This window comes from Equus asinus, chromosome 12, assembly GCF_041296235.1.
Source record: "Equus asinus isolate D_3611 breed Donkey chromosome 12, EquAss-T2T_v2, whole genome shotgun sequence".
NCBI lineage: Eukaryota > Metazoa > Chordata > Mammalia > Perissodactyla > Equidae > Equus > Equus asinus.
The window spans coordinates 27,700,161-27,714,933 of record NC_091801.1 but is presented as its reverse complement, the minus strand read 5'-3'; the positions used below and the strand labels follow the sequence as shown (position 1 = coordinate 27,714,933).

Here is a 14,773-nt window from a genome sequence, read left to right as displayed (position 1 = left end):
AAGAGTTTTATGGTTTTAGCTGAGTGGCTTTTTTAAACCACTGATATGTTGGTTCACCAGGAAAGATTCTCTCTTAATTTATTTTGTGGGTTGAAGCCCAAGCATAAATCTTTTAAACTCCCCAAGTGATTGTAATGTGCTGCCAGAGTTGAGAGTCTCTGGGTTAAATAAAAAATAAATAAAATTAACAAGCCTAAGGTCGTACTCTATGAGTTAGAAGAAGATGGAATTAGATCTTGCCTGTCATCTATTTATAAGCCATTTCATCTAAACATTAGGCCTCCCAAATACTGTATGCTATACCGGTTACAAGAAAAAGCACTCTCCCCTTGCTTCATGCATTTACATACCAAATTTGATATTAAACCTAATATCTGCTGCTCTTGTGACTAAGATCTGCGTTCTAGACTCCCAGATAAGGTTGAGCCTATTGATTCTATAATTCTTATTGTTCTCATATGTAAATATTATACTCCATACTAGTCTCATTAGAGCTATATGATTCTTAAATTAAACATTAGATGGGCTTATTTGGGTACTTGAATGACAATAGGCAATTCACTATTTATTGTAAAAGTTACAGTGAGTAAATTTTTTTCTAGTTAAATTAACACTTGCCCAAGGAGAAAGTTAACTCTTTTTCTTTAACTTGTGTTTTTAGTTTATTACTTTCAAAAACCTACCAGAATTACAGTTGGTAGTTGATTCAAATTTTCTACCTCTAGAGGGAGTAACGACACTAGAGAATAATAAAAGTCAAAAAAGGAAACTTGAGATTTCAAGTACATTATATTGTTTGGTATTGAATTTGGATCAAATTATGGTGGGAAGTCAAGTTTTCTTTTTAAAGTGAAGGAAATCTATCCATATGTAGGATTTTAAAAAATGAGAGACAGTACTACAAGATCGAGAGAGCAGAGTTACAGAGAAGTCAACTTTTTCGTTAAGGAACCTTTAGAATGTCACAACAACCTGAACTTACAAATGGGTTGAGTTCCCAAAGTTTATGGGTCTGCTTTTGAAGCTCAGGCTGTATTTTTCCCATAGGAATGTCTATAAAGAACAATTCATTTCCCATCCAGGGAGATTTGTATTCTGGATAATATTTATATTGAGAATAGTTAAACAGAGTATGGACTCAGTACCAATATAACTTGTCTTGTAGTCTTTCCATATAGGAGATGAGTCTAATTGTTTTCTATATCTAGTAAAATATTTTTCTAGGTCCCTTACTACCTACATCTCTTATTCCCTTTTTCTGTTAGGGGGCTATTCCAGGACATGTATCCCTTGTTATCCATACTCTCACTATCAAACTCAAGAAGTGAATAATTTAGACAATCTTTTTGTGATAGGCTCTTTGGAGGGGAGGTATATCTCACGCTCTGAAATCACTATGGAAACTTGGGAACTGATTATATTCCATTCAGAGAGCCCAGGGTAAAAGTATTTTATCTCCTTGATGCCTGTATCTTGCTGTGTTTTCTTTTCTTTCTTTCCTTTGGCAGCCATAGAATTACAGCCAATACTAGCTTTGGATCTACCATGCTTTCCAAACATGAAAAGCTTCTCTTTTAAGTAGTAAACATGTACAATACAGATAGAGGTCTCTGAGCAGAGTAGAATGGTTAGTCTCCCCAAGGAAGCTACGCAGTAACGATTATCAGACCCCATCTTTGTATGAAATCCCTGTGAGCGGAATCTCCAACAGGAGTCCTGTCTCCTAGGCAGACACAGGAATGGTGAGAGGAATGGCTCTTGGTTGCTTTGAGATAGTACCTCCTTATCTTTGTTTGATTTCATAACTCTTAAAATGTCTAGCCTCAGAAAAGTAATAGCATTTGTACTTTTTGGGTCAAATTAGTTACTTTTCCTTATAATATGTTTATATCAGTACAGTCATGAGTCGCTTAACAACAAGGATGTGTTCTGAGAAATGCGTCATTAGGCGATTTTATCATATGAACATCATAGAGTGTACTTACACAAACCTAGATGGTGTAGCCTACTACACACCTAGGCTATGTGGTACTAATCTTATGGGAGCACTGTCATATTATGCAGTCCATAGTTGACCAAAACATTGTTACGTGACGCATTTCTATATACAGAGCAGGGCAACTTTGAGCATCATTGCTAAGAATTGTGTTGAAAACATTAACTAGGAGGCCTTACATCTTATAAATTCTGGCACTCGTGTAGTAGATATACTCCACCTTTCCATGACTTCCCCCAGATAGTAGACATGCTAACAATGAGTCTAGACCCCATCTAGTTTACTACTACTACTTTTTTGGTTTTTTTTTTTTGAGGAAGACTAGCCCTGAGCTAACATCTGCTGCCAATCCTCCTCTTTTTTGCTGAGGAAGACTGGCCCTGAGCTAACAACCATGCCCATCTTCCTTTACTTTATATGTGGGATGCCTGCCACAGCTTGGCAAGTGGTGCATAGGTCCACACCTGGAATCCGAACGGCGAACCCTAGGCCACTGAAGCAGAACAAACTGCTGCACCACCGGGCTGGCCCCTTTATTTCTTGATAAAGCAGGAAAATGTTTACAGATTGACCTAATACTGTAGGTAAAAACTTATCCTGCAGTTGTTTAAATTTTATATTTAAGTATAGAAATTAATGTTAGATTTAATCAACAGATCTCTTTCTAGTTGGCAGGGTTCTTGAGGCTCCCATTGGAGCCAATACACGGTGTCTAGGCAGGGAAAAGTTTCTACCTGTAGCAGTCATCACACTTCTAATAGTTTATTTTATTAGGGAGGGAGGACTTATTTATTGGCAATATTTCTAAAACTTACCATATAGAAGAATATAGTTTCATATATGTATATATATATATGCCTTTGAATACTTAAAGCTTTATAAATATGGAAACTGTTGAGTAATACTGTTATTTGGAAAAACATTTTAAATATAATTGAATTGAGTTTATTAGCATTTTTAGTGTTTGTTTTTGGCTGAATACAATAAACATTTACCACTAATTTCTTTGCAAGTATTCATTCTAAGCTATTATAGTATCTGCTTATTTAATAAAAGGACAGTTGGGGCCTTACTGGTTTCTAAATATTGAGATTGATAAGAAATTTGTATCAAATTGTTCTAAATGAAATTTCCATGGTGAAAATCTTGTCTAATGGCAGCACTCTCATACAGCCACGACTATATCCATGTGGTAAGTATGATGATGTCATCCCAACCGGTGTAGACACCAGAAGCAGGAGAGAGTTTAGAAGGAGGGCTACGAAGTGGGTTAGACTTTTGGTACATGTAGGGATAGTAAACTCTAAAACTGCTTAACCTGAAAATACCCAGATTTTAAAAAGAACCCTCAAAATTGCATTCATCCTCCAAAGGACCAGTACCCTGCGTTTATATACAACATAGAAGCTTAATAAATCTTTCTTGTCTTAATGGCATTCTTGGAGTTTGTAGGATCCCCTGTATGTTTCATTGGATCTTTGTAACAGCTCTGGAGTAAGCAAGTCAGGTTATCAGCCTGATTTTATTGATGAGTGAACTAGGGAAGTTTAGTGATTTGCCAAGTCATTCTGGCTCTCAAGGGCAGAGTTAGAGTGCCTTGCTGTCTTCCACTGACGAGGTATTCATTGCCAAAAAGGAGCAGATTCATCTCTTGTTAGAGAGTTAGCCCACCATGAGATTGGGAGCAGTGAATAGAAGTTGAGGTGACAAGAGAAGCAAAGGGAATTATAAAGAATTTCTGCTGCAGGAGTTCTTTTCCATTCCTGCTTGGAGAGAAAGAGGGCTAAAAATTCGCCACAAAATGAAAGGCACTTGCTGCTGAGCTTTATCTGCCACAGGTATTCTTTCATCTCTTCTAGTAACTGGTTGCCAGGTTTTTGGACCAACTCTGTTCTTACAGAAATCCACTGCTTAATCATACATTGCAATTAAGGATGCAGTTGATCAGCTTCTAGTGTTTGTTAGCCAGCTTTTCCCTCAAAGTTTGCCACTGGACAATTAGAATAATATTGTTCATTCTTGTATTGCAAACATAATCATTCTCCAGAAGGGCTGGGAACACTGGCCTTGTAAGTCAAATTGAGAAGGCACAGTGCTTCTGAAGATAAGCTTATATTTCTTTCACTCCGTTCAATAAATTTTTCAATAAATGATGTAGATAGAAAATAAAAGGATGCCACACATGGTACTACCTTCAGGTCCTGTGCTAATAGCCATGGGCTTCCCAGTTCTCTGGTCTGTTGTGCCGTATGTGACTTGTTGAATTTGGGAGCAGTCTTCATGTTTGCGGTGTCGGGTTCTGAGAATGAGTGAGGGACTAAGCTTAGTGAACTGGTGAGTGACAGCCTTCTCCTAATAGACTAACATAGGGGAGCTTTTGGTGCCCAGGTTTTTCAACCTGTCACCAGTGTGCTTCTGTTGACAATGATGGCTTTTTAAAATCATATTTGTTTTAATCAACAAGCAAATATTTGAGAAAAGAAAGAAAAGAGAGGAAATAATATCTGTGAGAGCCTGAGATAGCAGTAAAGTTATCTGGAAAACTCTCAGCAAAAAAGTAAGATTTATTCACTTAGGCACAGAAATCTCATTTCTGTCTGCCACATAGAGAAATGAAACTAATTTTAATAAATATCTGTAAGTTTGAGTGTTGCCTGGTTTTCCACTGATAGAAAATATTTTCTTCTTTTATCTCCCAGAGAACTGTTCGCCAGAAATATTTTTACCCAACTTACGTTTATTTCTGTGTAGCTATTAGTTGGATGTAACAGAGGAAACATGAGGGCAAAAAGGAATCATGGGTACCACACTTTCCTGTTTGGCCTTAGGTTTCTAATCACAGCCAGTATTTCAGATGCCTCCTGCCCCTGTTACTGTAATCGACAGATCTGTAGGCCCCATAAAAAGTGCGCTTCATTTTCACCCAGTGTAATTTGCTTCTGAGCAAACTTTTGCATATTACAGAGATAATCACTTCTCCAGTATAATAATAGCACATTTTTTCAGTGCTCTAATTCTTCTGCATCTTTTTTATAATGAAGTGTTCTTGTCTTTAGTCTTTATTATATCTTTTTCCATTACTATCCAGTTTGGAAGTTATGCTCTCTCATTCGTTGTTATCATACGTTTTTACTTTGTCAGTTTGCTTTTGAAAAAAGTGCAGTTTTTACTGTTTCTTTGACTCTTAAATCATCTGTGCCTTACCCTTTACTAAAGTTCTGACCTTCATTGTGATTTTCACCTGTCTCTCCCCTCCCAGTCCCTGAAGACAAATTTTTGCCTGGTATAAAATCTAGTTGCTGGAAGTTCAGTCCTTAGTTGTAGTTCCAGTCCGGGCTAATTGGGATTTCTTTTGGTAAATCTAGTATGTTTAGGTAATATGCCAAAAACTTAGCATGTAAACCACAGCTGCTAATCTTTATATGTTTACCTACACCTACCTTTTCCTCCCTCCTTGCCTCTTCCTCCCCTCTTCCTTCCCTCTATTTCTCTCTCTCTCTCTCTCTCAATTTATTAAACTTTAACTGACAAAGGGGAAGGAACCAAATAACGTTTTGCCAGTTAAACCTGCTAGTGAAAAATTAAAGACAGATGGAAATTGATGGCATTGTTTGCTTAAAGCAAAGTATTAATGGCTTGATCTACGTAATCTTTACAGTCTTTCCAACTCCAGAATTCTGACCTTTAAAATATATATAGTTGTGGAAAAGTACAAAAAGGCCAAAGTTAGAAATTATTTTTAATTAGAACACTTGAAAGTAACATTGGCTTTTTTATTTCTTTCTAAACACTGAACCAGATAAGAGTTTGCTCATTATATTTTAACATAGATTTACCTTTTCCTGAAGTATCAAGAGCAATACTTGCTTTGTTTGTCCATCATCTGACTCTCCCGGCTAGAATATAAGATTCATGAAGGCAGGGATTTTGGGGGGTTTTTTTGCTGTACTCCACTGCCTAGAACAAAAAACTATAAGCACTCGGTAAATAATTGTTGAATAAAATAATTTATTAACTATTTTGTAATGGACCTCAGAAAACTCCCATGAAGCCTGTCTTCATTCCTTTTTCTATCCAAAGCCCCCAACTCCAGGCAACCCTCTAAAAAGTAGAGAGAGAAAAGAAACTACCCTATCTTCTCAGATTTGTTTTAATGTAATCCTGTTTATGGCTTACAAAATGCTGTTTTCAGAGAGACAGGTAGTGTTCCTATTTTTCAGATCTAGAAAACCAAAGCCTATCTTAATGGCTTTCTAAATTGATGTAGCAAATTATTGGTAGAACTGGTATTAAAATTTGCCTTTGACTTTGCTTTTTTTCCTGCTAGGCCAACCGTAGCAGATTTTTTGCTGTTGTTTCAGGTCTACTTGGGTTCTCTGAACCTGACCTGTTCTCCCTTCTCATTCCCCACCCCTACTCAGCCCGCCAACTCCCCGAGAAAGCTTCGGCTCACCAACCTCACCTTCTTTAAATAAATCTCTGTTTAAAGGAACAAGAGAAGTACTGCACTTAAGGTATATCTTAACTCATAGAAAAATTGTAGGTAAAACTCATAGGTAAATTGTGAAACAATTGTACTTTAGATATAGTAGTCAAAAATGCCTTTTATTGGTTAAAGACAAAATTCTTCATTTTGCCTTTCCTTGTGAAAAATCAGACTGACGTGAAGCTACCAAGATAGAAAATAAAATAATTATTCCTAATAATTGTCACTCTAAGACTACTAAGCTATTTTTAATTTCTAGTTTTACTTTAATAATTATAATACTGTGTTTAACTTCTGTTACCATCTATTCCTGTTGATAAAAACACAGCCATCTCTTTCATGTCCCATTGTGGGCAAGGGCTCATGTTGACACTGTTACTGCCTTGGTGGGACAGCTTCTTTTTTTTCTTATTTTAAGAATGTACCATAGAATGACCTGTTGTTTCTTCCCTATTTCTGTATCTGTGACTTTTTTTTATAAGAGGAAGTTGAAGTGCTTTAAAATACATACTCACTGGTGATGCACAATAAATCTTACCTTGTGCCAGATGCTGGTGTCATATGTGTAATACCTGTGACAGTAGAGCTTGCAGCCTCCAAACCAAACTAAACTGACCACACCTCTCTTTGCAAAATACACAGCTACAGTTTTGCCAATTACAATTACAGAATTTGTAACAGAAATTGCATGTCTCCTGTTGTTTGTACCTGTCCCTGATACTTTGGGTATGCCTTTCTCCAACATTCAGTGTCTCCAATTCTCTGACACCCGGGGCTTCCCACTACGTTCCCCTTTCCCTTAATCATTCTCACTGCTACCCTGGTGAACTGATCTCTGGTGATGTAATCATGGGTTAGAAGGTCATATATTTGCTAGTTAATAGACCTGAGAGGTTGGATGAAAAAATGTTGGACTAAAACAAAACTTTATAAGAATTTAGGGTAAAGCATTGCTAGTCTGAAGCATCCTTTTGATGTTAACTCTGTGGAGGTGGAGGGGGGTTGGTGCTTTTAGCTTCCTAATAAAGGGATTGCTCACTGTACTCTCGTAGACCTTAAAAAGAGCCATATTTATTTTACCACAGTAAGAAAGGGGGAACATTAGAAATACACACATGCACACACACGTACGCAAAAGAGCAGCAGGTGGAGGAGGTGCTCCAAATTGGGAGAACAGCACAAGAGGCCAATTAGAGAAGGAAAAATTAGGTAGTAGAGACTAGAACTCTCGTGAGAGTGAGGTCATATCTGTCTTGCTCTCTGATGTATTCCTAGTGTCGTAAAGCAGGAACTCAACAAATATTGTTGAGTGAAGATGAGGGCAAGAGGCAGAAGGTAAGGTAAACAGGACAAAAGTTCAGGAAAGGGAGTCGTTCTTTACATTTCTATCTTAATAAATAAATCTGATATTTGGGAAGGGTAATGTTCGTTTTCTCTTCCTCTGAGTTTTTTAGCTTCTGGCCCTGGAGAGGTTAGGTCCTGTACAGTAAGATAGCCCTATGGTCTTTCCCATAATATCAAAAGTCTCTGAAAAAGGTATTTCTGCCACCAAATATTCATTAACACCTACCTGGAAAGTAATAATGAGCTTTTGAGATGTCTCATGATTTGAAGGACTTAAAGAAAAAGCCAGAGTCATCTTATTTGATAAAGCATATGGATGAAAGATTTATTTTGAAATCATACTTATCTATGTGTGACTTTCTTCTCTTCCTTTTTTTAGGTGGCGTCCTTAGCTGGGCCTGGAGGGCAAGTGGAAATAGAACAAAACTTTCTTAATAACAAACTGAAGACAATCACTGCTTATTTTGGGGACCTGATCCGAAGATCAGCCCCTGAATCATCTCTGTGAGCTGGGACAAAAACAAAAAGATAAGGCAGTGGTCAGAACGTTATTCAGATGGGGCACTCGGAATTTCTTTTCTGTAGTCACTGGTATTTTGTACCCATAGTCTTATATCACATATGAAATTGAAAGTTAAATGACTTTTAATGATGCACTTGGAGATACTTGGATAATTTAAACTATGTTAGGATAGTGAGTGTCTGATATGGAAAAGGTAGTCTTTTCTTTGTGCTTAACATCAGTCAGTGTATGTTTATGTATGTACGTGCGTGTATCTATATTTTTTTAATTTCGTATGTTTTGGTTTAACACCTTTGTGTGTGTGTGTGTAAACAATTATTGTGGTTTTTTTAATACAGAGAGACAGAAAGAAAAAAGTCTATCCACCCATTTAACCCCTGCTGAAATAAATAATGTTATACCTTTAAGGGTAGAAACATAAGCAGTACAGAATATACAAAATGAAAAGTACAAGTCTCCCACCGCCTTCTCCTGCCCTTTCTTCATTTGTCTAAAGATAACCACACCTGTGTTGTGTAATTCCTTGGAGGGCAGAAAGGAATTGCAGTATACCCTAATATACTTTTTTCCCTTATCGTTGCACTCTTCAGTAGCCCCTTCCTTTTTTTTTACTTAACGTATCTTTTTTTTTTAAGTATTTACTTTTTTAATAGTGTATCTTGAAGACCTTTCCACAGTCGTACCTGCATACAGATCTACCTCATTGCTTGTAATGGCCAGCTTGTATTCCATCTTCTGGATATGCCATAATTAATTTAACCAGTTCCCTAATGATGGGCACTGGGCTGTTTTCAGATTTTTGCAGTTATCAGCTCTTCTGTGCTCTGATTAGAGTGCCCCTCCACAGCTCCCCATCATCAAGCATTTTAATTTTTGCTATCGTGTGCAAGAAAAATGGTATCTTATTGTTTGTATGCTTTTCCTTAATTATGAATGAGATTTGAGAGTATTTCCATATATCGTGGGTTTTTTAAAATAGTTTTCCCCTTTTAAACTGGCTATTCCTGTCTTATCAATTTCTCTTTGGGATTTGTACCTTTTTCTTATTAATATGTATGAGTTCTTTGTAAATTGAAGACCCCTTTGTCTTTAGTAGGTGTTAAAAATGTGTTTTTCCAGTTAGCTGTTGGCCTTTAGACTTACTTTGCGATTTCTTTTTTTTTTTTTCATGCATAACTTTTTAATTTTTGTGTACTCAGACTTAGCAGTCTTTTTTCTTCCTTGTTTCTGGGTTTACATCCTTTGAAAGATCTTTTCCAATCCTAGAATATAAATATATTTATCCAAGCTTTTTTCTAGAACTTTCTTGTTTTTGTGTCTTTGTTCCATCTGGAATTTTCTTTTTAACATCCTTTTATAATGTTACTATTTTTTAAAATTTACACTGCAAAAACAGTATGAAATATATTTTGTAATAGAGGAGTTTGTATTCTTTTTCTATTAAAATGGCATGAAAGGAGGAAGAATATGTGTTGCTTATTCATTCATCTAAAAGGTGTGTTCATTCATTTTTACACGTAGGTAAAAAGACAGAGACAAAGGACTCTGGTCATTGGGGGATCTGGGACCTTTATCTTTTAACAGTGTGAGCATGTTAAACATCAAAGAAAACATGGCTTCAGCTGGGATGGAGCTGGGGGAATCAAAATAAATTGAGGGGATTTACAGTAAGTACTGGAAAAAATAACTATTAAATAAAAGGAACTTTGTTGGAGAATGGAGACAATGCTAACTTTAGTTTCTGGAAACTTTACTATGTGTGTGTGATTGCCCTGCAGTACAGTAGCAATTGAGCTGGTCGTTAAGTATTAAATTAATTTTTTATTAATTTACAACATCAAAATCTGTCAGTGTTCTCAGTTTTTGTAATTTTTCATCATGGAGTATTAGTGTGTATATCATAAACTTGTCACCATTTTTTAAATAATGGCAGCATTGGTGATAAACTGTTCTATACATGGCCCCTAGAACTACTTATACTTAGCCTCTGGGGTAGGAGGTTGAGGGGTAAAAGCAGATTTCCAAAATCACCAGTTATTTTTAGTTTTTGTCACTTAACCTTTCATGCATACACATTTTCCACAATACATTTTCTTAATTGTGTATTGTTAATATGAAAACTAATTTGTCTTCCTGAACATACATGATCTTCTGTGAGATGAGTAACAGGAAGCCTAACCAAGATTAAAATATTCCTGCCCACTAATCACAGCACATATAACTGATTTATACACTCATTGATAGATGATTAGTGCTCACAAGAACCTTAGTCTGTTAGGAGACCCCTGTGTTCAAGTGAAATCTTACCAAGAAGCCAAATGTGTGAAGTGACTGAAAAGTAAAGCCCTGGAGCTGCTCCGCGTCAGGCAGAAGCGAGGCCGACAGCCCTGCTCTAGCCCAACTCAGGCTTTTTTTTCTTGTTAGATTGCAAAACTTTTTAAACACATTTTTGTAAAAATGGATATATATTTTAACAATTTGAATATAAAGTGAACACCCCCCCCACACCCCCTGCCTTGAGCCCCTTCTCTGCACCCCCTCTCCCAGCTTCCTTTCCCTTTCCCAGAGGCCAGCACTGTTAACACTTTGGTATGAATCCTTTGAAGCATTTCCCTATGCAATGAAAGCTGTCCCACAGTGAGATGGAGTGGGATTATGTTATTTTGACATTTGATTTTGTTTTTAATACGTTTTAGAAATTTGTTCACATCAATACATACACATTTGCGTTATCATTTTTAATAGTCACGTAGTACAAATCTATGAGAATTTCTTTAACCATTACTCAATTGTGAACATTCAAATTGTTCCTGGTTTTTCCAATTGCAGGTAGTACTGCAATGTGTATTTCTCAGTAGAATAAATTCCTACAAGTGCCATTTTTAGGTCAAAGTTCATGCTTATTTTTTTACTTAGTATATAATGTCAAGTTGTACTCCGAAAATGTATATTCTCACCAACTATGCATGAAAGGGGTGAGTTTTCCCCACCCCCTCAAAACATTGCATGTTTTCACTTATTGTTACCAAAGTAATCAACAGACAATAAAGTTATTTTAATTTGCATGTCCTGGTTACTGGTGAGGTATAAGCAACCTTTCATATATTTATTACCCAAATACATGTGTGAGGCATCTGATTTTTTCACCAAATGAATAGCTAATTCCTACGTCATTTTCTATTAAATGAACTAACCTTTCTCTGTTAATTTGAAATCTAACCAGTGTGTGTGTATGTAATTCTGTTTCTGAAATTCTTGCTGTTCCATTGATCACTTGTCCACTCCTGTGCCATATGTTGTTGATTGCTGTAGTTTTCATTATATGTGTTGACTGTTGTGTATTCCCCACCTCCCACCCCCCCCATCATTAGTCTCTTAAAATTTTCTTGGCTCTTTCTAAGCATTTTCACTTTTTTAGATGCACTGGAATTTCTCAAGGTATATTTTAAAAATCCTTTGGGATTTTTAATTTTAGTTTAGGAAGCTATCTTCAACCATTGAATCTTCCTATCCAAAGTCTTAATGTGTCCCTCTATTATTCTGATCTTTTATGTCTATATCATTTTACTTGTATAAATCTTGCATATTTTTGCCAAGTTTATTGCTTGATATTTTAGTTTGTCTGATTTTGAATGGGATCTTTTTTGTTGTTAACTTTTCTAGTAGATATATCCTTTGTATGTAATAATGCTTTTAGTTTTTCTTATATCCAGTCACCTTACTGAACTCTTTTAATAGTTCTAATAGCTTTTCAATTGATTGACTTCGATTTTCTAAATAGGCAGTTATGGCATCCACATATGAGTTTTTGTCTTTGCCAATATGTGTGCCTCTTAATTCTTATTCTTTTCCTATTGCATTGGTTAGAACTGCCAGGAATGTTGTGATAATGGCACTCTTTCCTTGCTTTTCATTTTGCAGTGAAAGTTTAGAAGCATTTCTATTAAATGTTATTGTAGCTTGCATTAAAATTAAAGACATTACTTTTCCAGAGTCTTTTTGTTCTTATTTAATCTAATAAAGTACCAAATTGCTTTAAAAATTTCAAATTATTCAACCATTAAATCCTGCTTTATCATAATGTATTATTTTAGTTCACTCTGGGATTGCGCTTGATAAGTTTACTTTGTTTTGCTTAGTTTTGTTTTTTGTGCACCTTGCCTGGTTTTGGTATCAGAGTTACACTATTCTGACAGAATGCTTTGGAAAATCTTCCATTTTTTTCTGTGTCCTAAATAACATTAGTAATATCTGTTCATTGAACCCTTGGTAGAACTCCAGGAAAATTGGGCCTGATACCTTTTAAGCAAGATATTGTGATGGTAGCATTTTCTTAAATTATCTTTTCTTCTTCAAGATTGGCACCTGAGCTAACATCTATTGTCAATCTTCTTCTTTTTTTTTCTTTCCTCCCAAAGCCCCCCAGTACATAGTTGCATATTCTAGTTGTAGGTCCTTCTAGTTGAGCTATGTGGGACGCTGCCTCAGCATGGCCTGATGAGTGGTTCTAGGTCGGCACCCAGGATCTGAACCGGCGAAACCCTGGCCTGCCAAAGCAGAACACGCAAACTTAACCACTCAGCCATGAGGCCAGCCCCTTAAGTTACCTTTCTATTCAAGTTTCTTAATGCCTTCAAAATTTTTTTAATAATTTATAATTCCCTAGAAAATATCTGCTTTCACTTAGATTTTTGTTTATTGATATAAAGTTAGTACATATCTCCTGATATTTGCTCTCATTCTTTAACTTTTCATTTCTAGTAGTTTCTGTCATAAAACAGTTGAAAAACTAGCACAAAAGATTTTTGTATACATTTCACTCATCTTCCCAAATGTTAATCTTATCTCACGCTACTGAGAAGTGGACCCAGGTGAATACTGAAGGAAATAGCAGAGGAATCTAAGAGGCAACTTGAAATACTCCCCAAGCCCTCACCTGCCATGGTCACAGCCTAACCAGGCAGAGGGAAGACCTCAGCCACGCCAGTGCTTCCCAAACTTCAGGCCATTGTCTGCTACCATCATAATGTTGCCACATCTGTGTCAATATGTGCTGTTTGTTTTTTTTAACTCAGCTAATTTTTAAAAACCTAAAATTTATTCAAAAAAGAATTTCAAATAGTGCCATAAAGGAAAAATCACTATCCCCTTTAGTATTTGTATGTTAATATAAAAAATGTTCATCCATTTACTACCTAGAAGAATGCTACATACCAGACTTTGAGAAACAGTGGAATGGATGGTGAATGATAAAGACTCATATTGTCCCCTCAAGGAGCTGGGAAGTGTGACATAGTATGCTGTGTACCATGGAAAGGTTGCCCTTTAAACAGCGTGATAAGTTATCACAGGAGGAGATACAGAAATAGAAATTTTGCAGGTTAACAAATTGGGAGGAGACATTCCAAGAAAGGAAACAACATTTAGAAGAAACAAAGGCAAAAGAATATTGAGTATATAAAATGTCAAATTCATGGAGAAGTTGCTAAAGAGTACGCAGGATATCCTGTGCCATGCTAGGGAGTACCAACTGCATCCTGAACCCAGCAGGACCCTTTTTTATTAGCACATTAAGTAAAATCTATGGGACGATCTACTGGCTACAGCAATTTCTAAGTAGTGATACGTGTAAATGATATGTCAAGAAAGCTGCCACAACTAGAATATTACATGAAAACTTCTAAATTTCTTTTGATGGCAGAACACAGGTATTGCTAAAAGCTTGTTTTTGTTTTGTGTTGGCCATGCACGTTCACAGACTGCCTGAATTCTATCTTGATCCCCATAGTGGCCCACAGACTCCAGGTGAAGATCCCCTTTCGAGAGATCTAGCTCAAGCATTAGGCCTGACTGGAAGTGGGAGGCATGGGAGGCGGTCCTCATCCGCAATCAGTGATGTGCCCGCAGCAGGGAGGCGGTGTGGGGGGAGCAGATCTGAGAGAGGGTAGGCGGTGGGGCTCGCAGGAGAGAGGCAAGTTAGTGTCAGCCCTGTGTGCAGTTCCTTACTCACTCTCCCCACTAGATGCTGAGTTCCCGGAGACCCTGGAAGAAAGACAAAACTATCTTTTCTGCAAGAGAAGAGTGGGTTAAGTCTCCAGCTTTGATTGGGGAAGGCATTCTGTAATTAAGCAAGGTGCCTAGTGGAAATACTAAAGAATATTAATGAGAATCATCTAGATCAGCACTATCCCACAAATACAGTATGAGCCACAAATGTAATTTTAAGTTTTCTAGTAGCCACATTTAAAGAAGAAATAAACAGGTGAAATTAATTTTAATAATATATTTAACCATATTGAATATTATCTTTTCAATATGTAAAGGATATAAAGAATTATTAATGAGATATTTTACTTTTTTTCTTACTAAGTTTTCAATATCCAGTGTGTGTTTTAAACTTAGAGTTCATCTCAATTTATACCGG

General features: G+C 36.5%; 1 protein-coding gene across 2 annotated transcripts in view; it reads left to right on the top strand.

Moving 5' to 3' along the window:
- The window catches only part of TGS1 (trimethylguanosine synthase 1), a 45,626-nt gene extending 33,192 nt beyond the window's left edge, over positions 1-12,434 (top strand). Inside the window, exon 14 of one of the 2 annotated variants that reach the window (XR_006512059.2) lies at positions 8,206-8,343. Coding sequence is in view for 1 of the 2 variants with exons in the window: in XM_014857750.3 (XP_014713236.1) it covers positions 8,206-8,334 (129 nt within the window). In the remaining variant the exon portion in view is untranslated. Of the gene's footprint in view, positions 1-8,205 lie in introns of both variants that reach the window. The other variant, XM_014857750.3, reaches the window with a different exon arrangement.
- Positions 12,435-14,773: the final 2,339 nt, after the last annotated feature.